Source organism: Meleagris gallopavo, chromosome 17 (assembly GCF_000146605.3).
Source record: "Meleagris gallopavo isolate NT-WF06-2002-E0010 breed Aviagen turkey brand Nicholas breeding stock chromosome 17, Turkey_5.1, whole genome shotgun sequence".
Classification (NCBI taxonomy): domain Eukaryota; kingdom Metazoa; phylum Chordata; class Aves; order Galliformes; family Phasianidae; genus Meleagris; species Meleagris gallopavo.
This window is the reverse complement of record NC_015027.2, coordinates 8,033,653-8,057,751: the sequence shown is the minus strand read 5'-3', so window position 1 is coordinate 8,057,751 and position 24,099 is coordinate 8,033,653. Positions and strand designations below refer to the sequence as shown.

The 24,099-nt window shown below is 39.8% G+C and overlaps 2 protein-coding genes across 2 annotated transcripts; both read right to left on the bottom strand.

Annotated features, from left to right (window-relative positions):
• Window positions 1-192: 192 nt before the first annotated feature.
• On the bottom strand, window positions 193-14,522 carry LOC104913561 (solute carrier family 2, facilitated glucose transporter member 11-like). The gene is made up of 12 exons (XM_010720325.3): window positions 10,060-14,522; window positions 9,659-9,757; window positions 8,736-8,896; window positions 7,855-7,979; window positions 6,249-6,378; window positions 5,956-6,104; window positions 5,200-5,387; window positions 4,035-4,145; window positions 3,853-3,954; window positions 2,737-2,812; window positions 1,718-1,845; window positions 193-1,563 (listed from the first exon to the last, which is right to left on the bottom strand). The coding sequence occupies exons 1-12, from the start codon at window positions 10,081-10,083 to the stop codon at window positions 1,354-1,356; spliced, it is 1,503 nt and encodes a 500-aa protein (XP_010718627.1). The 5' UTR covers window positions 10,084-14,522; the 3' UTR covers window positions 193-1,353.
• A 2,006-nt stretch (window positions 14,523-16,528) lies between these two features.
• LOC104913560 (solute carrier family 2, facilitated glucose transporter member 11-like) lies at window positions 16,529-23,564 on the bottom strand (the record flags this gene model as incomplete). Its single annotated transcript, XM_010720324.3, has 10 exons — window positions 16,529-16,864; window positions 17,175-17,302; window positions 18,311-18,386; window positions 19,283-19,384; window positions 19,955-20,065; window positions 20,849-21,036; window positions 21,187-21,335; window positions 21,968-22,097; window positions 22,471-22,595; window positions 23,392-23,564. Coding segments are annotated over 10 exons (1,389 nt in total), but the record flags the coding sequence as incomplete, so codon positions are not given.
• Between the last annotated feature and the right edge of the window lie 535 nt (window positions 23,565-24,099).

The window sequence follows — 24,099 nt, the reverse complement described above, 5'->3', positions numbered from 1 at the left end:
TTTCTGACTCTAGAGACTCTCCATGTTTCACAGATTATCTTTTAGTGAGAGGTTCTAAGTGTTCTTCAATACAAAAGAAGCAACAAAAAATCCCAGTCATGGAAGGATCTGCACACCAGTAGTTTTTTTCTAGTCAGCTGTTCCTGAGGAACGTCTTATTGTTTGGAAAGAAACACTTGTGGAGGCCAGGAGTATTATTATAAGTTCATTTGCCATTTTTATTATGTGTAATGTTTCCAATAAAAGTAAGCAGCAGTTAAGATGAACAACAGAATTCATATTTTGAATAGCCACATTGGAATTGAAGTAGATACACCAGTCAAAGCAGTATCAGAGATAAAAAGGAACATTTATTTTACTATATACATCTAGTGTTTAGATTTTACTTTGTATATTGCACTCCACTGCATATTGTTATGTGTTTCACTGCCCTCAAGGTAATTGTGGGCACTCTGATCCTGGAGGGGTAGCAACAGGCTTAAGGTGATGATGCTGATGGGGTGATAGCACTGAGTATCTGAAAGGACTCCCTATGCTTCTGTTTTCTGGCTACGTGTTTCCATCTGTGACTTCATTAGCTGTATTGCCACTGAAACAAGTAAAGCTATATAGGAATTTTTTACTCATTCTTTATTCATTTCATAAATAAATCTGATCTTAGAATCAAATGATTGATTTTCTTTCTTTTTTATTTTAAATAAAATAATTCAATGCAATTCTCAGCAAGGAGAGCTGCTGATATCGAAAGTTTAAAATCCAAAAGCTCTGAATTTTGACAAACTGAAATGAAAGTCTGATAACAGAAGGAAATTGTGGCATTAAGTACAGGAATCTGGAAAGATGTGGTTGTTCAGTCTAAAGAAACAAAGACTTTCTGTCCTATTCTGTTATTTCTTTTTCTTTAATCTGTTGTGAATTGAAATCTAGCCAGAGATAGCAAGCCAAGAACTTTACTATTGCTATTTCAGGGTTGTAAATACAAACTCATGAATCATAGAGAGAGAAGGGACCACAAGTCTTCCTTTTCTGTGTGGTCAGCAGAATGTTTAGAAATTCTACATGCAGTTTCAGTGTGTATTAATTGCTCTATTATAGAAGAGATTTACACATCAGCAAGTTGAGCCAAGATGTGCATGAGTTAGACAAGTCTATTCCACTAATGTAAGCCATCATCTCTTTTCTAAGTTGCTCAGAGTGGAGTGCTTTAGAACCGTGCTGTTTTGGCAAAAGAAAAGCCTCGTAGGTGATGGATAATGAAAGCCGATAGCCCATTTGACCAACATGCCAACCAGAAAACAACAAATGTTTTTCTTTCTTCCTTTTAAGAATGCTTGCTACCTCCATACCAGCCAGTCACAGCCTGGTGCAGAAGGTGTAACCCTCCTCCATGACATGGTTTGGAGTTGCTGGAACACGCTTCTTTCTGAAGTTTAGCTTATCAAACTCTTCTGTTATTTCCACAATTGACTTCCCTTTTGTTTCTGGAAGGAACAGGTGGAAAAATGTTGCTGAAGAGAAAAGTACCCCAATAAAGATGAGGAAACAGAAGTGCTTGAGTCCTTCCTGCAGGGAAGAGCAGAGTGAGAAAGAGAGCAAGATGAGCATATCTTTTTGTTTGTCACATTCTTGGGACGTCTCCTGCTGCTCTTCTTCCAACTCCCATGGCCAGCTCTGGAGCATGGCACGCCTGGGGAGTGCCCTGGAGTAAGTCACTCACCACAATGAATGGGAAGGTTGTTCCAATCACAAAGACACCCAGCCAGTTGAAAACTGAACTGATCACAAAGGCAGGTGATCTACAGGACAGCTTGAAAATTTCAACCCTCATGGAAACTGTGGCACCACCTAAAAAGGAAGAGGAGTAAGAATTACTTCTCAGTGTGTTTGATTTGAAGATTGGATCTTCAAAAAGATGCTACTGTTGTTGGCTGGCATTCAAGAGACTCTTTTCTTTTAGAAAAGAAAGTGTTTGTGGCATCTTATAAACTGTTAGACATCACTTTATTTAAATATTAATTTCTTCAAACAAATTTTATTGGAGAGATTTAAGAATTGAGTGGTTGGCATTTCAAAAAATCTGACATCGTCTCATGAAAAAAGCTGCATAGGAGTGAAATACCAATTATTACTACAAGCAAGAATTCCCAATATGATATTGTTAGATCAGTGATGAGCAGTCTTTCCAGATTCACTTCCTGGGCATTTCAGTTATGGTCTTGATGTCACAGAACTTTGACTGGCTTTGAGTTAGGAAAATAATTTCACCTATCGTGTGAGAAGGCAAATATTTTAAAAATAAATAAGCTTTATAAGTTCACAAGGAGTTAGTAGTATAAGCTAGGAAAAGAGTTAATCCAAAGGTGGTCTTCTATGCTGCTGTTTATGTGGGATATGAGAGTATACGACAATGAATTTAAAAGTATCCTTGCTTTTCTTTTTCTCACTTTTTTTTTTAATTATTTCTAAAAAATCTGCTTTCATTCTGTTTCTCTGTGATTTTTTGGTGAATACTTCTTGCTCTCTCCTTTCATCAGTCTCTCGTTATAAAAACTCAGACCTGGTGGCATTGCAGTTTCTGGCCACCGACTGGACCCACAATGCTTATGTGACTACCAGGTTAGGTTAAATGAACTCACCTTTGTGAAATCTATATACTATATAATGCAATATTTCCCCAGCCATATTTGTAAGGTAACATGACTTGATCCTTTTACTTCTTTTGAATGAAGTACTCACCTGGCCCAAGCCCAAAGACAACTACAAATAAGATAATCAGACAGAGGCTGCAGTATGGCATCCAGAAATACCAATCCTGGGAAAACACGACAAAACAAAGAAAAAAACAATTTATGAGTGAAATCTGTGAATAACTGTAGGTTAGAAAAGTTTTCCGACACTGTCACTTCAATAAAAAACATATGGTGTGTGAAAACTGGAAGAGAAATGTGAATCCTTCTTCCTATGGACAGAGCCCTGAAATTTTCGTTAGGTGTGCACAGAATCAAGTTTGCTGATGCAGAGCAGCTGTCAAACTGAGATGCCTTCAATTAAAGGATGTCTGACTAGTACTTTTCCACCATGTCCTCCTTTCTCCTTGATCCCACAGTGCTCCCCCTAACCCTCAGAGATATGGGAAGGCCAAGTTCTATCTTTCTTTGCTTTTGACAGGGTAATAGCTAGAACAGTTTCTACTGAAAAGGAGCTTTCCTAGATCTTAGTCAAGAAGATATAGGACACAATGCTTTAGGAGAAGATCTCTCCTGTGTCTGAGACCCTTCATGATTGAAACAGAAATGGAAGTCTGCTGCCACCTTGCTTCAATGTTAATTTTGCAGTAGTATCTATTGAACAGCTCTTAGATGAATACTGGTAACCCAAGAGAACTGTTTCTGAAGTTACATCACTGACATGGTAATAAAGAATTGAAATGCTCTGCAATCCATGAACCAATATGTGCATTCCCAGGGAAATCTGCAGCAAAGCTGAACTTCAAAGCGTCTGTTTTTTTGTTACTTACTTATTAAGAAATTCATAATTAGAAAGGACAATTTTCCTATGACTGCATTCTGATCTGTGCTGACCAGTGTTCAATCTTTGCAGCCTGATGATATCAGGAATCAAGGCTATCTTCTCCGTGCTTTGTGCATTCCTTGCTATAGTCTTGCTTAAAGGGAGGCAGGAGTGCAGACAGTATTTGCTGAGAGAAAGATTAATCCTATATGCAGAGGCTTATTTGAGAACTTCTGAGCTTCACTTTCCTTTCTCAGAAACATGTTTCCACCCACTAGCAGAGGTACAAATAGAACAGAATAGATAATGGAAAGAGAACTACCAGGAGAAGAGTTTCCTAACCTGTAGGGAGAGGGTCACTGTGATTGCAGCTAGCAGTGAACCCATGATGAAGTAGCCTCCTCTTATGAGTGTTTTCCTGCCCAGTCGCTCAATGATGGAGCTCTGAGGGACAGAAATCACAGCCGGTCAGTGCCAGAAAAGCAAACAGTGATGCATTCCCATAGTAACATTATTTGACTTACACAGACTACAGTGGCTAAGAGTTCTGCAAGTCCGATAGAGAGGGTCATATAGTAGACCATTCTTTCCTCAAAGCCAGCTGCCTGGAGGACTTCAAAAGTATAAAAATAAATCTAGAGGAAAAAAAAAACAACAAACACAGAACAGTAAGAGAAGAAAGAATATCATTTCTTACCCATGTCTGTGTGTTACACTGACCTGGATAGTAGCTGGCAGCCAAGGATCATGCAGCTCAGCTTTTGAGTAAGAGTTGTGCACTGTTTCTGGTAGTATTCACTTTATTGGCAGACAAAAACATTGTAAAACATTATCAAATTAATTAATTTGATGAAAGATAAAGTTCTGTGATAAACAAATCTCCAGCTGCTGTAATTAGGTTTGTACAGACCTCATTTAGGTGCTTTCATAAACAGCCAGTTATATTGTCACTTATGGAGCCCATCCAAGAACAATGTTGTAGGATATATTCTTCCTTCTCAAGAAAGAAGAGCGTGGGTTATGGAATCATGAGGAAGTAAAACAGACATCTTTTCTTTTAAAGTATCTCTGCTCTATTTGGTGATTTGCTAAGATGATACAGATTTCAATTTGAACTGTGTTAGACTCAACTGTGTGTTTCCTTCACAGATGTTGCTGCAGCGTGAAGTTAGACATGGAAGAATCATGCAGAAAATTGCAAAGCTGTGGCTTCAAAATGATCTCAGAAAAATTCTGATCTGAAGAAGACAGGGAGGACTGCAGAAGCTGCCAGAACCGTGAGCATGCTTTAATGGCTAAAGGTAAAGTGAGCATATTGCCATCCCATCACAAGTGTCCTCCTTAGAATGCTGACACATGGGAGCAGTAACATAAGACAGTGCTGTAGATTTTGCCAAGAGAGAGTGGGCTTGTTGTAGGAACAGATTCTGGGACCTCATAGCAGCTGCCAAAAATGGCTGATAGATAATCCTAAATTCAGAGGATGGTAACTCCAGCAATGACCAAGAACTGGGCAAGAAGATGTCATATGGAGAGCCTGGCCAAGCTGCTGCTGTGTAGAAGGGTTGGCAGATAGCAAATAGTGGCCTGGGAAACCTGGGAAAAATGAGGGGAGATCTTGAGAGCCATGATGTCTTCTTTAAGGCTGCTGTAAATGTTTTGAGACTTTAAGGGGAAAATGCACTCAACTGCATTGATGCCACACAGCTGAACTGAGGTGGTCAGAATAATTATCATGTACAGCTGCCAGCGGATAGCTGGTTCTTTCATTAGCTCCAGGACACTCAAGATCTTGATGTTTTTCATTGTTGCCTTCTCTTTCATGATGTCATCAATCTCTGCTTGGTGATGGCCTTCACCCCAAAGCTGCCTTATGGCTGTAGAGGAGAAGGAGAGTGAGACCTGCCATGTTAATTTGTCTCTTTTGTTCAGTGACTGAGGAGTTTGAGTGGGCTGTGTCTGCAGTGTGAGGCCAAGATGTCCTATGGTGTATTTCAGAGCCCTGTCCCCTCTTTCATAGAGGGGCTTATTCAGAGAGAGGGGCATAGTGAGGAGCACAATGACTTCCTCCCTGCTCATGGGTCCACATTAATCCCTTCCTCGTTCTCTCAGGGTACAAGCTTGGTACACAGCCAACAACATAGAGTTGAGTGGTGCCTTGTGGAGCCCTGCAGTGCAAACTGCCATTTGTCATTTATCATTTGTCATTTATCATTTAACATTTATCATTTATACTGCTCACAGCATAATAGCTTAGTATCAAAGATTTTGTAATACAGGAGTAGTTTTGTATTCTATATGAGGACTACAACAAAAATGTACTTAGTGGGTATTCAGAGTCATCTCAGAAATGAGCAGAGAGAAACTTTTTTCTGCACTGGGAGAGAAAACTCAGAAACCAACTGAAAGCCAAGTAAGGAACAGGAACACAGAGCATTCAGTTACCTTTCTTGCAGCCTTCCTGGTCTCCTTTATGCATGAGGAGATATGGTGGGGATTCAGGGAAGAAGGGCAGAGTGAACAGCTGGACCAGTGCAGGAATTCCACAGGAGGCCATCAGCATGGGCCACCGGGACTGGCTGCCCAGCAGCTCCCTGGCAGGAATAAAACAAACGTGTGTAGAATAAAAATTCATTACATTGGTTTTTGAGAAGAGAAAGAAATTGATGGAAAAGCAGAAGCAGCAAAAGATAGAGGGATCCAGATATGAACTGGGTTGCAAATCAGTTGTACTATACCTTTGTCCTGCAATTTGCCCTACGGCTTTTCCCAGTGACCAAAAGAAAGAGGCAGTAGAGTTTGCAAATCCACGTAGCTTCCTAGGGGAAATTTCCCCAACATACTGATGATGCAGAGGAGTAGAAAAGCCTTGAGGTGAAGAGGAAATTATGGGAGAGAAGAAGAAGACATTCATAACCATAGGAAATAAAACTGAATGTAAATAACTAAGCAGCACAGAATATAGCTGCCTCATGCACCAAATTGTTTCTCATACCTCACCCTGGGCATGAGATTTTTAAGTATTAGGCTTTCTAACTCTTTCTACAGAAGTGGTTCCTGTCCTTTTTGAACAGTGCAGTTTCCTGACCTTAAGAATTGTACTCCTGTGGGGTGTTGCCTCATCATGGTGTCTCTTTTGAGTCTTAGTACATTTTAAAGGAGAATATGCAAAAGCTGAGTAACTAAACAGCAAGAAGTAGTGTTTAATTTGCTTGTAGTTAATGTACATAATCTCAGCCATGTTTGAAATGATGTTATAGAAGAGCTGCTACGGTAGATCTATGGATCTGTGAGTTAAAGTATGGTGATTCAATGTTGGTTTGTACATGACTTGAGAGAAGATGCAAGTATTTCTTTTCAATGTACAGCAATAATTTTGATGGTTTGAAGCAGAGTTGGTATTTACAGCTATCAATGAAGTACTTAATGGCTCAGAAATTCTGAAATCCAGTCTGGGAACAAGAGTATTTTCTTTATATGATAGTCACAGTCCCTCTAATCTGGTTTGAAAACATTTTCTGTTCCTGTCTTTATGTGTTGGCAAAATGGTGGAGATATGCAGTCTCCTTAGCAAAAATTAGGTCTTTACATAAGACAAGATATGGGTTCTAGATCATAGCAGGGTGACCATGGGTGAGCAGTTCTTGAAATAATGTTGTTCTTCAGTACATCTGTATGTCAGTAATTTACAGAACTTGGTTATTTGAAAAATAGACATTAATTTCTAATGAAGTAAGTTTAAAAAAAAGAAGGCATCCTTGTGAATATCCAAAACTAAATGGAAAAACAACATTTTGTATAGGAAACAAGATATACTGACACTAACACAGGTTATTTTCTCTGCACATGAACTGCCTGCAGACAGTTGTTTTACTGGATTGTGTCCAGCTCCTTTCACTAACCCCAAGGACTTACTGCTTTGAAGCAGGTTGAACACCCTGGCAGAACATTCCTGAAATATGTTCAGAGTCAAAATGAAACGGCCATGACTTTGAATGGTCTGTTTCTCTGAAGCCAAATGAGAGCACTAGATTTAAACTATATTCCATATAATTCTGAATACTGTCCGGCAAAATTAAAGTAATACTATATCTATTTCTCCACTAGAAAAGTTTTCAATTGTATCAGAACATTTATGACAGCTCTGAATATTTATGCACTTGGCAAAGCTGAATTTCATTTGGTATCTGCAGAATTATTTATAACTGTACTCCTTATAGTTAGTTGATGTAAAATATCTTCAGACAAAGGATCATGGACTTTAAGATTTTTTTTTTCTCTTAGTGAAAGGTTATCTATCTTGAATAAGGATGTAATATTTAACCTGTGGGAGAAATCACTTACCTACACTTACACCACATAGGAAGCGTCCAATGAGAATCATCTCGAAGGACTTGGACATTTTGCTGCAGCCCATGATAGATGCTGCAGTTATCATTAATAGATTGTTGCACAGGAGACATTTTTTTCTATAAATGCAAGCAAATAAAACATTTTTGTAGATCAGGAGAGAAATGGCATTTAAGTTCCTGCAACACAGGAGCACAGGGTGAAATCATCTTGGTAACTTTCTCAAGTTATGCAAATATGGTCCCATACAATTTAGATCCTTCTACACTATTGGCTTTGGACACTGTGCCCCTCTTACACAGAATTATATTGTCATCCAGCTAGCTCAGGATCTGAACAGGGAGAATTCACTATAGCCAAGGATGTCTGTTATACGGTTGGCAGAGAAAGGCACTGGAAAAATGGTTACTTCCAAATTCCCTGGAAGGCATGTGTGGGCACTGTGACTTCTGGGACAGGACCTGCAGCCTGTACTGTGTCCCTTCTGGGTCACACGTTCACTTCCCAGCAAACCAGGGAGAGTGAAATAGAGAAGGGGAGCAATGTGGCATTGATGTAGCACCTAGGAGCATCTCAACGCTGCTGTACTGTGAGTAGCATCTCCAAGAAAGCCCTCTGCCTTCAGCTGGGAGCTACCTTTCCGCTTGAACCCTGCCTCAGTAACTGCATCTCATGTGGCAGGCTGGAAACATAATTGGTTAGTCAGTGCCACAGGATACAGGCAAGAAGCAGCAACTTGGCATCACTGCCAAGCTGGCTGTGTACAGCTGTTACTGTACCTTTAAATAAGTCTCACATTTAAAAACTTTAAAAACCTCAGCAGTAATTTCCTTGAATTAAGATTCAGTTGATAAATTCTCATTAAACATACATACTTGCCATACTTGACAGTCAGGTATCTACTTCCTGAAGCACCCAAGAGACCTCCTATACCAAGGATAGACACGATGAGAGACCACAGGAACAAGAGGTTATCCTGATGGATGGGGTAGCCATATCGCTCCAGCCAAGTTTCATTAATGAAAGCTTTAACATGCTGAGACAGAGAAAAAAGGATCATTAACAATAACTTTGGCTCCACGGCATGTATTTTATTACTTTTATAACATAACTTTGTTGCTTTAGATAAAGTTTCTATTTCATATAGACTCTAAAGTTTGCATTAGCCAATAGGCATGGAGTAATAGAGTATTCCCTGTTTCTAGGTTGCTTGGTTGTTCTTGAAATTTGAGGTGCTAAGACACAGACCTTAATGAGGAACTGCACCTGATCACTGCAGTTTCTAAATCCTTTCTGACTTAGAACTCTGTGCTCTGAAGCCTGAAAGTAACACTTCTGCCATAAGGTGATTTCTACTGAATGATAATGTCTTCCCTTAAGTTCCAGTGTCTCAAATGGAAGTTTTACCTGTGGTCAGTGGAGAGAAGCAGTTAGAGCACAGTTCACTTGACTTGTTCTGTTTGACTTCCCTATGTGAAGATGGGTAAGCTCTGAGAGTGTCATATGGAATCACTGGAGTAGCCACATGGGACATCCGTCTCCCTGTAAACTTGCAGCACACCTGTCAGTGCTTTTTTTGAGGAACAGTTCTATTAACAACAAGTTGCAGATCTCTCTATTTTCTTCCGTTTTCAACAGTTTGACACGTTCTACTTTACACAGTAGCATAGTAATGGGAATTAATCATAAGAGGAGAATATAGTAATTAAATCCTTGCTAACTATCAGAGAGGAGCATGCCAAGAAAGGGATGTGGGCTTGGTGATGCCATTTACCAGTCTATGTGAGCTTTTACCTACCTGATTCACGTAGGTGATTGTAGAAATTTGAAAGCCAATTTGGAATGTTCCACCTATCCCCAGGACAACGACCATTCGGAAGAGTCCCTGGTATTGTACCTGCAGAAGTAGAAGAAAATCTTAAGCTTGTAGCTGCATCAGGCTGCTCCTTAACTGTGTGTCTCATTCTCCAGAAACATCTTACTTGTTCAAGGATTTTGCAGGTAAGCTCTGACGAAGATGGAAGACAGAGTGAAGTGCAAATATCTGCAATACCCTGAAAAAGTGTGTAGAATCACTTCCAAAGTACTTTTTGCAAATAGGAGCCTTGTTGTTTTGATAGAGATAGTGATTTTGTTTTCTTTCATGCACTGATAGCATACAAAAATATCTCAGATGTCAGTGCCCCACCATGTACTCACCAGGTCTGATAGGAAACCAGTCATCTCCAGCTCAGGAGCTGGTTGTCCAGTGCACTGAGTGTCTGTGTCATCACTGGCTTCTGTGTCTGTCTCATTCCTGCTGCTACAGCAGTAGGCATTTGGCTGCAGGGAGCAGGGTTAAATTTTTACTATTTTGTCTTTGCTCACTTATATTTACTTCAGCTGGACAAAGTTAACAGTACTGGATTAAATATTTCAGGAAATAATTGCATCTGGTCCAGTCTGCAGGGGGAAAGTTTCAAAACAGAGGAAGTTTGTAGCTAGCCTTTGGAAAGAGAAAGGAGAGCTCAGGAAAAAAAAAATCCAAGTAGTTTTCCAAGACCAGTAAAATACTTTATTTCATTGATAAAAGCTGAGCAACAGCCACTATAATCTGCTCAATGGGAAAAGTAATTAGCAAAATATTTAGGTATTGGTATTTATTAAGCACTAAAGATTTTTTATTCTGTTTCAGATTCATTGGTATAGTAAATAGCCTTTATTAGATGAAAAAAATAGGCAAATTCTCAAACACACAGTTCTCCATTGGGCTTGAGATAGAAGTAGCACATTTCAAATCTTAATTCAGCTGTTCTGACTTGTGTACCATTTAGATTGTCCCAAGGAAGAATATTTCTTGTCTTGTGGTTATGAGACTGTCGGCCAGGGATGGTGAGAAGGCACCAGGAGATGTTGTGCCCTGGCAGAGGCTTTTGGAATAGAGTGTCTCTTCCTGAAGGCTCCATGCCAAACTAGGCAGTTACTAAAATCCACTTCCTTATGAGAGTAATCAAAGTGAGTAAATACTCCTTAACGAGGTAGGGTGGCACAGCTGGGTTCTTCATCCCTCAGGCTTCAGCTCTGACCATAACACACACAGAACAGCTCCAAATCCAGTGCTGCATCTGTTGATCCATTGGAAAGTCACCTTTGGCTCTTAGAGGCTCCACATTGGTGATGTGAAACCTGAACTGTGGCTTCACTTGTCTCCTTCTACAGACCACATTTGGAAGAAAGAGGTTTGCCTGGGGCTATTGTATGTCTGATGTCCTGTGCTATTCCTGCTTTCAGTGTCTTCTGCTTTCTCTAAGTCATGCCAGGGGACATTCCTCCACTGCCAAGGTTTGGGCTGGGTGTGGATGTGACAATGGGGTTATGCTGGAGCCATCAGTAAATTCCTAAGCTCTGAACTTCTAGTTCATAAAACACAGAATTATTGACAGAGGATTTTACAGCAAATGCAGCAAGTCTAAAGAAACGAGAATAGATGTTAATAATAAAACCTTAGTTACTTGTGTAATTGCAAGTATTCCTATACAATGCATAGCAAAGCTGTTTTTCCTGGCTTGCAATAGCATTTAGAATGATTTAGCATTTTTGTGTTTTCTCTTGAACACTAACAATAGTAGCATTTTGACTGTACAAAAACAGTAGCAGCATAGTTATTAATTCATTTTTGAAATTGTTTTAAAATTGTAATATTTCCTGCTTATTGCATACATACATTTTCTCAATTCAAATTCAATATCAAAGTGTAGGGTTTTCTATGTTATTCCTACTCTCCTTGCAAAATAATTGCTGAGGATCTCAAGTAGCAGCAATTTCACTAATTCACAATAACATTTCTCTGACATTTTGGGGTCTTTCTGGAATTTCTGAGCTACACTTGATTTTATAGAATAGTACTGTTTCATTTTATCAGCAATTTTAAGAGACAGCATGGTCGGGAGACTTTACTGTTCCTTTCTAAAGAATAAGTCCAACAAGGACAGGCTCTTGGCTTCTCCTTGTGCCCTGTGCATGTAACGCCTTTATTGCACTCTGCTGTTGTCCTTTGCATTTGTGTTTCTTTATAGTTGTTCAGTACTGCAGTTTTCCTAAAGGAATTAATAGCAGTTGGAAACTAGCAAACCTTACAGATGACCACAACATTCTGCCAGCTCCCTCCTCCTGTTCTCTCCATGTATGCTGGCTCAGGTGGTTACACTGCACAGCGCAATTGTCCAGCTCCTAGAGAACTGCTCACAGTGGTAGGAAGCAGGTTACAAGTCAGAATACCAAATGAGTAACTGTGGCTGTGATAATTGTATACCTTGTGACTCAACAAAACTGCTCTGTTGTATCAGGAATGCAAAGCTGACTGACTCATTTCTACTTTCACCTAAATAATCAGGCCTGACTTTTTTTTAAAATTCCATGAAGAAGAAACCCTATTTACAATACATTGTCCTCCCAGTGTCCTCTGAGAGCAGCCCAGCAGTTTATCCTAGGTTAGGTTTGATACTTTAGGTTTGCTATAATTAAAAACTCAAAATGAAATTCTGACAAACAAAATCACGGAGCTAAAGAAAACTTTTTGGAACAAAACATTTCCTAAGTGAAATCTATAAATTTAGAGTAGCTCATATTTTATGTCATGATCACTTATTAGGTACTAACTTCTATCACGTTTTTTGGTGATGAGAGTGTCTTCCATTGATGAAGATTCCACTTGTGTCTGTGAAGGAGTATTCAAATCTTTTCCAATAATAGCAAACAAATATTTTGCCTTTGTTTCATCTTGAATTCTCCAAACATTAAAGTCCTTACTGACTGTACTAAAAACATAGCTCTTCTACTGACCAGCTCAAGCTAATGTAGGTGGTACATTCCTCACAAGTACTTCCTGTAATGGAATGAAATCTCGTCCTAAAATGTAAAATAGCAAATTCTTCTGTTATTTTCATAATTGTACCCTTCATCTCTGAAAGGAGGAGGTAGATGAAGATCTCAGCAAAAATAAGGAAGCAGGAAGAATAGAGGTTTTCCTGGAAATAAACCAGAGAAAGATAAATAAGGATGTTTTCATTTGATTCTCCTTGAATCATTGATCATAATTTCATTAATTAGAAATCTAACTGCTGCAATACTGATGAAAGAATGTAAACAATTAATTGTATCATCATCTGGTGTGTGGAATCATATTGAAAACATTAGTGACTAGTCACTAACATTAGTGGTTAGTCACTTACCATGATAAACGGGAAAAGCATTCCAAAACAAGGAATCCTGTCCAGCTGAAACATCCTTCATTCCCAGTAGCTGATGATCTAGGTGTCTGATTGAAGATTCCCCCAAAGATGGATTTGGTGGCCCATATGAAAAGGAACAGTCATGAAGATGGACAGAGCATGTTGGCTGGTTCTATTTTGAATTTCCTAGTTTCCCCTTTATTTCATGGTTTATTATGATTCTATCACATTTGTGGGACTTACTATGGCATTAAATACTCAATGCTAGTGTTACATTTCCTGGTTTCCTCATACTTGTGTAAATGAATTGAAGTCTTCAGACTTACTGAATGGAAGTACACTCATTGGTCCCTTCAGAATCTCTGTAGAGCCCCATCACTCTACCTGTGACAGTCAAGTACTGTGTGCTACTACTACTTTTCAGTAAAAGATAGGCAGAGTGAGTAGTTAAAAATAATTTGTTTCTTGCAGAAGTCTGAGAAAGAGAGAGGCCTTGGCATGGGTTAAAACAACATGCAAACATTAATATTGGTGGTTAATCGTACACTATCTGGTTTATCAGTAACTGTGAGACGTACAGCAGTAGCAAGCATTTGGGAGACAGGTCTTGGGTTTAGCACATTGGTTTTGTAGAACCTGGGAGAATGAATGCTTGGAATTGAAAGGTAAGAAGTAGTGATGGTAGCCAGCAAGACTACCCCAAAAAGACTGGTTTCTTGCAGGAGGCAGTGGAGCTAAATCAGAGCGAGCCTATCTGGAGCTATCTGGAGAGGGACAGAGGGACTCAAGGCTCCCACCTGAACATGGCACTGAGCTGTGCAGCACGGACAAGCAGTCAGTCTTTCTGCAGTGTTCCTGCTGTGCTGCTGACACCTGTTCCTGCATAAAAACCAACAAAGTCACAGTGACACTGATTGAGATTCTTTCCTCTCTGTGTGCTGAAGCCACATTTTCTGCTTGAAGGGTCTGGGAGTCCTGAAAAGAAGATAGGAGAAGGAGGAGAGTAAAATCACAGAGAAGGAATTGACAAATGAAAGTGGAAGTTTTCACGGCAGACTACACTAATGATCTGGTGCATTGCCAATGGAGAACACTGATCCTAACTTGTATTTTTCCATTTGCCTATCTAGATAGCTACTCTGTGGCATGTCTGTGCAGTGCATTTCAGAAGTATTACCATTTGCAATTGCATCTCATTGTGAAATCTGTGTAAACTGTGAATAGAACAGCATGGAAGAACATAATATATTTGCATTCACCTTTGGTCTCAAGCTGTGCTTATTTTCAAACATACAACTTAGGCATTAGAAATTCCCCTTTACAACATCATTAGGAAAGCTGCAAGTTGTATAGAAGCACTGCCACAGAGGGATGAAAAGGTCATGATGACCTTTTCATTCTGGAAAGCAGCACTTTGCTTGTGTTTTGGAGGCATGGAGGCACAGGGGTAGTGTAATCAGCATTATTTACTTCTTTATATTGCACTTGCAAATAGATTTCCTGCAACTCTTTACTCCAAGTAAAGTAAAATTAAAACTTCACACATTATTGTGGCATCCAGTCCAGCAGTCTTCAGCAACTTCTTCTGTACGGTAGCATGTTTGCAATGGATGCCAACCAGAAGGTAATGTTCTATTCAAGTGTACAGAAGGCTTAGCTGTAGGGAACAGGTCAGTTACACGTGGACCAGAAGCTGTAGTATTAAGAGAACTGCAGTGGTATATTCATTAAAAACATGAGGCATCTAATTTTACATTTTATTCCCTTTACATCATATAGGGCTACATGCAGGAGAAAGTTAACTGTGGTGGAGTAGGAGCAGTTTTGGGGATTTAAATACTGTGATATGGGAAGATCATATCAAGGAAAAGCAAAACTGCTGAAAAGATGCAACTCAGGTACAGAAAAGACATGAGAAGTGTGATGGTGCAAAAATGTCTGAAACAGAGATGAATTCATTGAATGAACGCAAAAGGGACAATAAAGGCCAGATAAGAGTGAGGGGAGATGTCTGTGTAAGAGGGAAAGTAGGTACAACAGCATCTCCTAAAAGAAGTGATTGCCACCCACGAGGGATGTATGAAACAGCAAAGTACCCCTGTCTGCCAGGGCACCTCTGAAAGCTGACAGGACCTGTGGGTTCTCCAAAGGTAAGCACACTAGAACCAAGGTTTTGAGAGGAGTCAGCTGAGTGAGATAATGCATGGAGTGTTAATGAAGCCTCAAGCTGCAATTACAATCAGGAAGATCATGGAGTCTAACCCTGAGTGAACATCAACTTTGTCTGGGGCTTTGGGAAGGTTATTTGGTTTCTTTAAGAATGGTAACTGCCACAGGCAACTTCTCAATTCTTTTCCTGGGAGCTTCTGACAGCTTAATATTAACAGCCAATTCTGCCAGCTGTTGTACTCAGCACTTCTGAGAGGAGCTTTTCCATCCTCTGTGGAAAGGGTGGCTGATCCTGGGCAGACAGAGGAATGAGAATTCCTCAGATTGAGGAATTTTTCTGTCATTTCTTTCCTGCACCTTCTGTTTAAGCAATCACCTGCCTGAGGCTGAGATTAATGTTAACTTCATATTATTTCTTATTTCATATGACTGATGTTTTTTACAACAATTACACAGGACTTAAAACAGAGAGATCAAATATTTCGATGTACTGACAGGAGAGGTCCCTCTAAATAAGGTTTTGTAGCATGAATACTCTCTATTTTGATACAGGGAGTGAAAACAGGTGGAATATGAAATCTAAATTAGGTTTTAGTTGCTGGAATGTGCCTTATTATCAGAGTTTCTTCTCTGGCTATTCCTTCAGAAATAGGAAGTAGATTATTTGAAATTTTTAAATAGAAAACACCCTAAGCTCAATACTGATTCAGAGTTCCAGCACAATGTGAATGGTAAAGCTGCAGAGAGGCAGGACTTATGGTCCTCCTAAGCAGGAGGCATGGTGTACCATTTGTACCAGTGATAGAAAATGGAAAAATAATTTGTAGTTTTAGATACAGGTAGAAGAGTTTGGAGAGAGAAGTGGTTAAATGCAGCAGCAGTCAGCAGGATCAACAGCTCCTGGAGAGCAGCAGTGGCAAAGTGCAGAACTGCATGCTGATGTGCTGATGTGATGTTGAGTGTAATGTGTCCTAATCCAGTACAGAGCAAGCAGATATTTACTATCACAGTTTCTGCTTCTTGTCTTGAGCAGTTACTTATTTATAAAGTGGGCTGAATTTTCCAAGTGCCTGCTCTCTCAGTGCTCTTCAAAATGCCTCACTCCCCGCCTTGCTCCCAGTCCCTCATCTACCAGCTCTCAACACTGCCCACATCCTTCTGACTGCACACAGCTGTCCACATGTCAGCCCTGGGAAGTGGCTGTGGCTGTGAGTGTCTTCCTGCCACAGAACTGTTATAGGAAGGAGGCACCGAGAAGCAAAGATTAATAAAAATAGGACTACTTGGATTAATGACAAGCTATCTGTGGGTTGCTTTTTTGATTGTAGTTTATTGAGATAAGTCCATGATAAGGTTTAGCTCTCAGTTTGACTTTGAGACAGAGCTTTTTGTCAGTGGAAGTTGCTTATTGTGGCTGGTCAGAGCTTGGTGCAGTGTATCTTTTCTTCAGTCACGTTATTCTCCACAGTCTGATGTCTTTTCTTCTTATATCTGCGTGTTTTGAATTCTTCTGTAATTTCAAAGGTTGATTTCCCTTTTGTTTCTGGGACGAACAGGTAGATGAGAACTGACGAAACTACCAGCACAGCAATAAAGATGAGGAAGCAAAAAGGACCAAGAACCATCTGGAGATAAAAATAGAGTAAGATGAGCGACTTCCCCGGCAACACTTGCCCCTATAGATTCTTCCAAATTGTTGGCTTGTCCCAAAGTAATGAGGAATACATTTATTTTATCTTTTCAGTCTATTCTTAAGGCAGCAGAGATTATCAGAACTCCAGATAAGTTTTTTATATGAATGGTCTCCACATGCCAGTGGTAATTAAAATTCACAGCTTTGGTCATCTACAAGAATTTAATCTTCCTTCCTCTCCAGACCCGATTAGAAAAACAGTTTATATTGAAAGAGTCGAAAATTTGAATCAAATTACATACAACAGCAAAGGGGAAAATCATCCCAGTGAAAGTGAGGCCTAGCCAAATGATGATTCCACTGATTACAAATGCAGAGGACCGTGCTGAGAGGGTGAAGATTTCATTCATGACGGATGAAACAGCTCCAGCTGGGGAAAAAAAGACAACAACATAAAAAGCAATAAGAAACACTGCTGTGTGTTTTGTGGAGATTGGGTTAACGACTCTCCTCAAAGTGAAAAAATTGTTGTCACTCATCAAACACTGCCCCAGTAAAGTCAGACTACTGTGAGATCACATAAATTTAGGCAGCACAACCACCTCTATCAGAATTCTCCTACCAACTTCTCTTACACTCCATGGAGAGAGATGGACACGCCTGAAATGCAGTTTCTCTCCACGTAGGATGTATGAAACATGGAGGTGAATGGCTCTAATGACCTATTTCTCTCCAGGTGCTAACTGGGTTCTGCTACCATGGCAATTCTGTTAGGTTTTAAAGACATTTGTAATTCCTCATATATTGCCCTTACAATAATAAAGGCTGGCACTTGATTTTGAAGATTGCATAACTCAAAGTGGTCGTTAGTCATGTCAATCACAGAGTAAAGTTTACTTTCAAGTGAGTGTAATCATAATAGAGAGCTTGTAAATTTGGTTCTGGTATTATTGGTATCAGTGATTCAGAAAAAAAAAAATGAAGAGAGGATGAGAAAGGACAGAGTAATGCTAAGAGACAGACTCTGCATGCTACCATATATCATTCTTTAACGGAGTTGAATTTTACAGGTGAATTGAGAAAACTGATATTTTGGAAGAGGTTACCTCTGCTTTAGGGCAAAATGGACTAGAGGAGCCCATATGCATGGAACAGCTTTCACATCCTCAAAAAAGAAAAATCTTAGTGATTTTTAACACAAATTTTTTGCCTTGAACCTGTAATCCAGTGAGAGGCAATAGAATCCTGATACATCAGAGTCTGAATTGTTTGAAGTCATTTGTTCAAAAAATTGGTCCTTGGGTCATTAGTTCATCGTAAACTGGGGGTCCTCCATTTCCATTAGTTCAAACTGAGCTGCTGATTTGGTATATTCCATGGCTTGTGTGTACCCCTGTGGTCTAAGTTTTGCTGTTGCTGCTTATATTGTTATACTCACCTGGTCCTATTCCATAGGCAGTGATGAATAAAAAGATAAGAATAACATTGCAGTAACGCATCCAGAGGAATCGATCCTAGGCAAAGGCAGAAGGAAGGATGACAATGACAATTTCAGATCACAGCTGATCCAAACACATTGGAGGAGAGATGTTGATGAAAAAGCCCACAATGCTGAGGAACAGATTCTTTCTAGAACTACTGATATTTGTGTACTGAATGCAGCAGAAGGCCAAAAGTATCCTGCAGTGTCATACCTAAAGAAGTGAGTTGGACTGTACCGTGCTCTGAAAAAAATAAGGAATGAATTTCCAAGCTAGTTATAGCATGGGGAAAACTGATTCAACCTAATTGTCAGAGAAGTTAGACAGCTTCAGGGAAATGTTTAAAACTTGTGAATCAGAAGATAGTGTGAAACAGAGTGAATAGTTTGTGGACTGAGACAAAGATTGAAATGCAGTGCTAAACGCTGGCAATATCAGAGCTGTGCCACTGGGTTCCTCACTCCTTTCCACCACCCATCCTGGGGATAGCCAGAGAGCTGCACTGTGTGTGCAGCTGGATTGTGTGCATCAAGGCTGGAAACTGGTAGTGGTAGGAAGTACACACTGCTTGTCACAGGGTGCAGGGGATAGCAACCAGGAAAGGTGACAACAGAGATGCTATCTAGGGATTTAAGGGGCAGCAAATGACGCAGAAGAGGCTTGGAGAGATCAGGCAGGTAGAGAGTTGGAGGAAACTATGCCTGACCAATGGTTTTACAATATATTTTTTGCTGGCTGTTTGAAAAATTGATTAAAGAAGATGAAATACAAGACATGACAGAGATATAGGCCTTGCAAGAGGGGCTGTAAGTTTGTGTTCAGAAGATATTCTGACCTGCTCTTTTGGATGTCAGAACTAAGGCTGACTATGTGCTGTCCTGCACAAAGATTTCTGATGCAGGTCCACCCCTAGAGAGACATTTGCTTACACTCAGTAGAAGGCTTGTTTCAAGCAACACCAGTACCAGTGCCATCAACAAATAACCACCCCACAGGAGTATCCGGCGTCCAAAACGATCGATAATGGAGCTCTGAGAAGCAAAAAAAAACCCATATATCACTGGGGACATGGCCAAGTGAAGTGGCTGTGAGCCTTCTAATAGTTTAGACATTCTTCTTCAGTTCTCTTTACTTAAGAAAACACAAATCATGTTAGTAGCAAGTTAGTTATTTTATGGAGTTCCTTCTGGTCTCTCTAATGCCATGAATTATTCTTGCTGCCCAAACATTGCAGCAACTTTTTCATAAACACTGTAATCAATGGAAGCATGTTATGATTCCATTCAAATAAATAATTAGATATGTCAATGAAAGGAAGTAGGCATGCATATTTATCTTTAAATGATATTTTATTTATATTTTTATGAATAAGAGAAGGATTTTATAAGAAATTATGAAGACTGAAGATGGGAAGGAATAGGTAAAAGATGGGAAGAAATTTGGCAGAGACAGTAACGACCACTTTACAGATTTATGTGCTGCCACAGGAAAAATCTTAAACTCACTAAGTGAAGATAAGGAAGTAAGGAAGTATAGACTTAAATCACATGAGGAAGAATAGACTCAAGTCAGTCTTAAAGTCCCAGCATGATCTGACTTACACAAAAGATGATGGAAATGAGCTCACAGACTGCAACTCCTAGAGCTACATATGGGATTATGCTTTCATGGAGGTTGGCTGTCTGAAAAATTTCCGATGTGTAGAAAGTGATCTGGGAAATAAGAAGCATTTTAAAAATGAATCAAAGTCAATGGGTGTGGTACCTTCTCATCCTTAATCATGTAGACCTAGATTTGTCATCACTGCAATAGCAATAGTATAAAACTGGGGCTTATTGGAGGTGATGTAATAGTTTATTCTGTGGCCTTTTTGCAGTTATTCTGAAGGTGCTCAGCTGCAAAGCTCCTGCTGTTCTGAGCACCTTTTCCCTATCAACAGTGGACAGAAATAACTTCTCTGCCCACATTGCCAGGCAATGCAATGAACAGAGTCCAGCAATGTCACAGTCCAGCAATATCGTACAGCTTACATAGAGAGACTCACAGGCAAGTGACAGAAAGGGGAAAGCCTATTAGCTTGGGCTGTACTGGCTCAGCCACCTTATATGCATGAACAAGTGACAGGAAATATCTTAATGAATAAATTTGCATTATGAAATGGAATGGAAGCCAAATGGCAATAGCTCATCTGCTACTTAAAGGTCAAAGAAAATCTGTGGACAGCAGAAATCTTTAGTGTATTTATAACTGTTTCTCATACAGAATATTTGGAGGTATAACCAAAAGAATGAAAGCAACAGCACTGTTGCAGGAATTTCTGCTTAACTGGATCTTTTGTATTCCCAGCCTCGAAGTTCCCTTAAAGGTATGAAGAATACTGGTGGTGATACAACAGAGCTTCACAGACAGAGGCAGGCTCTGCATGTTACACAGATCCAGAGGAAAGTGACAAGTTGGAATCACAGTAATTTGGTTGGATATAGGCTATACTTAACTGCACTCAGGCCACAGAGCTGTAGACTCAGTAGAAGCAGGAGCATGGTACACAGTTGTGGATGCACAGATGGTTCTTTCAGCACCTCTATGACATTCATTATTTTGGTGCCTTTTGTTATAGCCTTTTCCTTCATGATGTCATCAAATTCTGTGTGATAATTCTCTTCTCCCCAGAGTTGCTTCATGGCTACAGAAGGGACAGAATGAAGCATATTCTCCCATCATCTGATGTACTGATCACTTACAGTAGAGTCCATGCCTTGATTCATCAGTCATTGAGAAAAGAACTAGAACGTTACTTACTGGAACCTGCTGAGACTCTAAAATTTTACCTTACCTTTCAAGCAACCATCCTTGTCTCCTTTTTGCAGAAAGAGATATGGAGGAGACTCAGGAAAGAAGGGCAAAAAGAGCAGTTGGATCAATGCCACAAACCCAGAAAAGGACAGTAGCACATTCCACATGTCTTCAGTTCCTAAAAGATCTCTGTGGAGGCATACAAGAGTGGATTTATAGTCCAGTAGAATTACTTTTTATAACTAGTTTGGTATTTTCTGGATCCTAGGCTAGCAAACTAGATATACATATAACTGTAAAGAATAAATTGAAATAAAATATATTTAGACTAGGGAAAGGAAAAAAGCCTGATATCTCAGTTCTACTGCAAGACTGAGATTTGTCTCATAATTTGAAGGTTTTCTTCTAAACATCAGTGGAGTTTGAGTATTCTCACAACAGATCTCTGAACAAATACAGTAATTCTGCTTGAGGATATCAAGAAATCAGCAGAGACAATCTCAGGTCTCAGGGGCCTATTAAGCTTAAAAGTATATATATATATATATATATATTCAATATATATAAATTGTTCTTAACTTCAGCAGAGAGACTGCACCTTCAAAGATGGATTTAATCCTTCCTCAAGAGAACTGTCTTCCTCTCCTCAGTGACTGACAAGGGAACCTCAGTGACTGGCATGGGGTAGACGTTTCCTTTTTGGCAGCAATAGTTAAGCAAAGTACAACCCCAGCTTCTGTGTGTGTCTGTTTCTAGGACTGGACTTTCCTGACACACAGAAGACAAATAGAAAATAGGACCAGAAGGAACAGCACAAGTACCGTAATCCAAGAACTCTTGCTACAGCTTTTCCTAGTGCAAGAAACACAGAGGAGGTCACATTTACAAAGCCACGCAACTTCTTAGGTGAGATCTCTCCTGCATACTGAATATGGGCATTCATATATACTCCTAAAAAGAAGACAAAGGAGAACTGAAGCTACAGAAAATAAGAGAGAGTCCCTTTTCATTTCATCTGCTCCACAGTGAGTACTGTAAAAACGTACATCCTACTTAGCTAACCCATCTGATATCTTCCTCAGTAAGAGCTCTTGAAGGCAAAGGACAGCTCACCCCTATACTGTCCCTGCCCACTGAACACACTGCACTTTGCAATAGGCTTGAGCAGTCTGCTGCCTCAACATGAGATGTGATCTTCTTACCTTTTTCCAATCTGTTCCTTGTTCCACTGGGGTTACTGTGCATGCCTGGGTACTCCTAGCAGGAAGATTTCTGTATCCACCCCTAAGAATTCACGTTAACATGGAGTAGTGGGGAGTCCTACCAGAACAGATGCCCTCGAGGAAGCGCCCAATCAGGATCATCTCAAAGGATCTGGCTCTCCTACTGAAGCCAGTGTTCAGTGTGGCTATTATTAGGACCACATCATTGATGAGCAGACATTTCTTCCTACAACAGCAAACAACATGTTGGTATGATCCATATTTTCTTCCTCATCATTAACTATTTTCTGCCTGTTCTGGATTTATAGACTAAGCCGTGATCATTTTAACTCCATTGCTTATTGGGCAACAATATCTGATTATTAAAAGGCGTGATGTCCTCCCGAGAGGGTGGAAAGGGAGAAGTTAGGCTTCTCTTTTCTGTGCTACTGAAAGAAATTCCTGCAAGGCAGAGACTGATAAGGAATGGTCTTCTTCACTTTTTTCCTTTGGGTCAGACTCTCATCCTGAACACTGAGGTTGTCACCTGAACTAGACAAATCCAGCTGTATGGAGACCTAGATTCACTGTCCACCCTCACCTAGAGAGTTTTGGCTTTGTCCTTTATGGTCACACTCGAAAAGATGGTTCTGAATGTGGTGTATCAACCTGCTTGCCTCTGATGAAACTGTGACTGTTCTTACAGATGAATGAACCTGCATGTTTTTGTAAGAGCTGCAATCAAAGTGTTGTCAGGCTCCCTAGGGCATTATTGCTCAGTAAAGACATTTCAGAGACTGATTCTTCACTAACATTTCAGCAAAAATATAGAAATTGTATGGCACAAATCCCAGTGAAAATGGAATCAGAAACAGTCACATGTTCTCATCTCTCTAGTGTACCAGGTGTAGAGCAGGTGTTAGCAGAGCTAACACTGCACCAAGAGGGGGCAGTGAAAATTCTGACAGTCGTCGTGCTAGGTGAATGAGGTTTAATTGCCTCCCTTGTGGCAGCATTAGTGAAATGCTGGGAAATATACTTACTTTCCATATTTTGCAGTCAGGTACCCACTGCACAGAGACCCTATCATTCCCCCTATGCAGTATATAGACACAATGAAGGACCAGAATAACGTGAGGGTCTCTTGATGCAGCGCTGAACCATATCGCTCCAGCCAGGTTTCATTGATAAACTTCTGAATGTACTGGGACAGAAAAAAAAGTTTTTATTCCTCTGAGACACTAATCACAGTGATTTTTCTTTATGTTTACAACTTAAAAAATAAAATTAAATTAATAGTTATTATTAAAATCAAGGATGTAGGGCTTTTGTTTGCAAATTAGTATCTATATTAGCCACAAACCCACTAAAATACACTTTATTGCCTGTTCATATGTTGGCTGTAAGAAGCTGCTTGGTCATTAGCCCTGTGAGCAATGGAGTCTGCTAAGGAAGGAAAGGTGTTACTGTACTGATGCTGAAAATAGCTGCTACTTTATTTTCCATAGTCCCTCCACTCAACTATAGATCACAGCAGGTATACTGCATGTTTTCCAGTTTTCTCAGCCTTTCTAACACTCAGTGGGAAGCTGTCTTAGCAGTACAGCTCCTAACACTTATACTTACTTTGTGCTTTGATACTGGACAGTAAAGGTTGGGAAGGAGCTGGGAATAAACTCATATAGTAGCATGTAAGAGGAAATTTAGAGCATCTTCAAAATATAAACACAATAAACAAACAAACAAACAAA

What these genes read in the sequence shown, in the direction of transcription:
- LOC104913561 (XM_010720325.3), bottom strand. Translation starts at nt 10,083, where the DNA reads ATGACTGGTTTCCTATCAGACCTG. An exon ending in CAATCACCTACGTGAATCAG is followed by an intron (nt 8,897 to 9,658) that starts GTAGGTAAAAGC and finishes TCTCTGTCTCAG; the next exon opens with CATGTTAAAGCTTTCATTAA. An exon ending in GGGCAAATTGCAGGACAAAG is followed by an intron (nt 6,105 to 6,248) that starts GTATAGTACAAC and finishes TATTCCTGCCAG; the next exon opens with GGAGCTGCTGGGCAGCCAGT.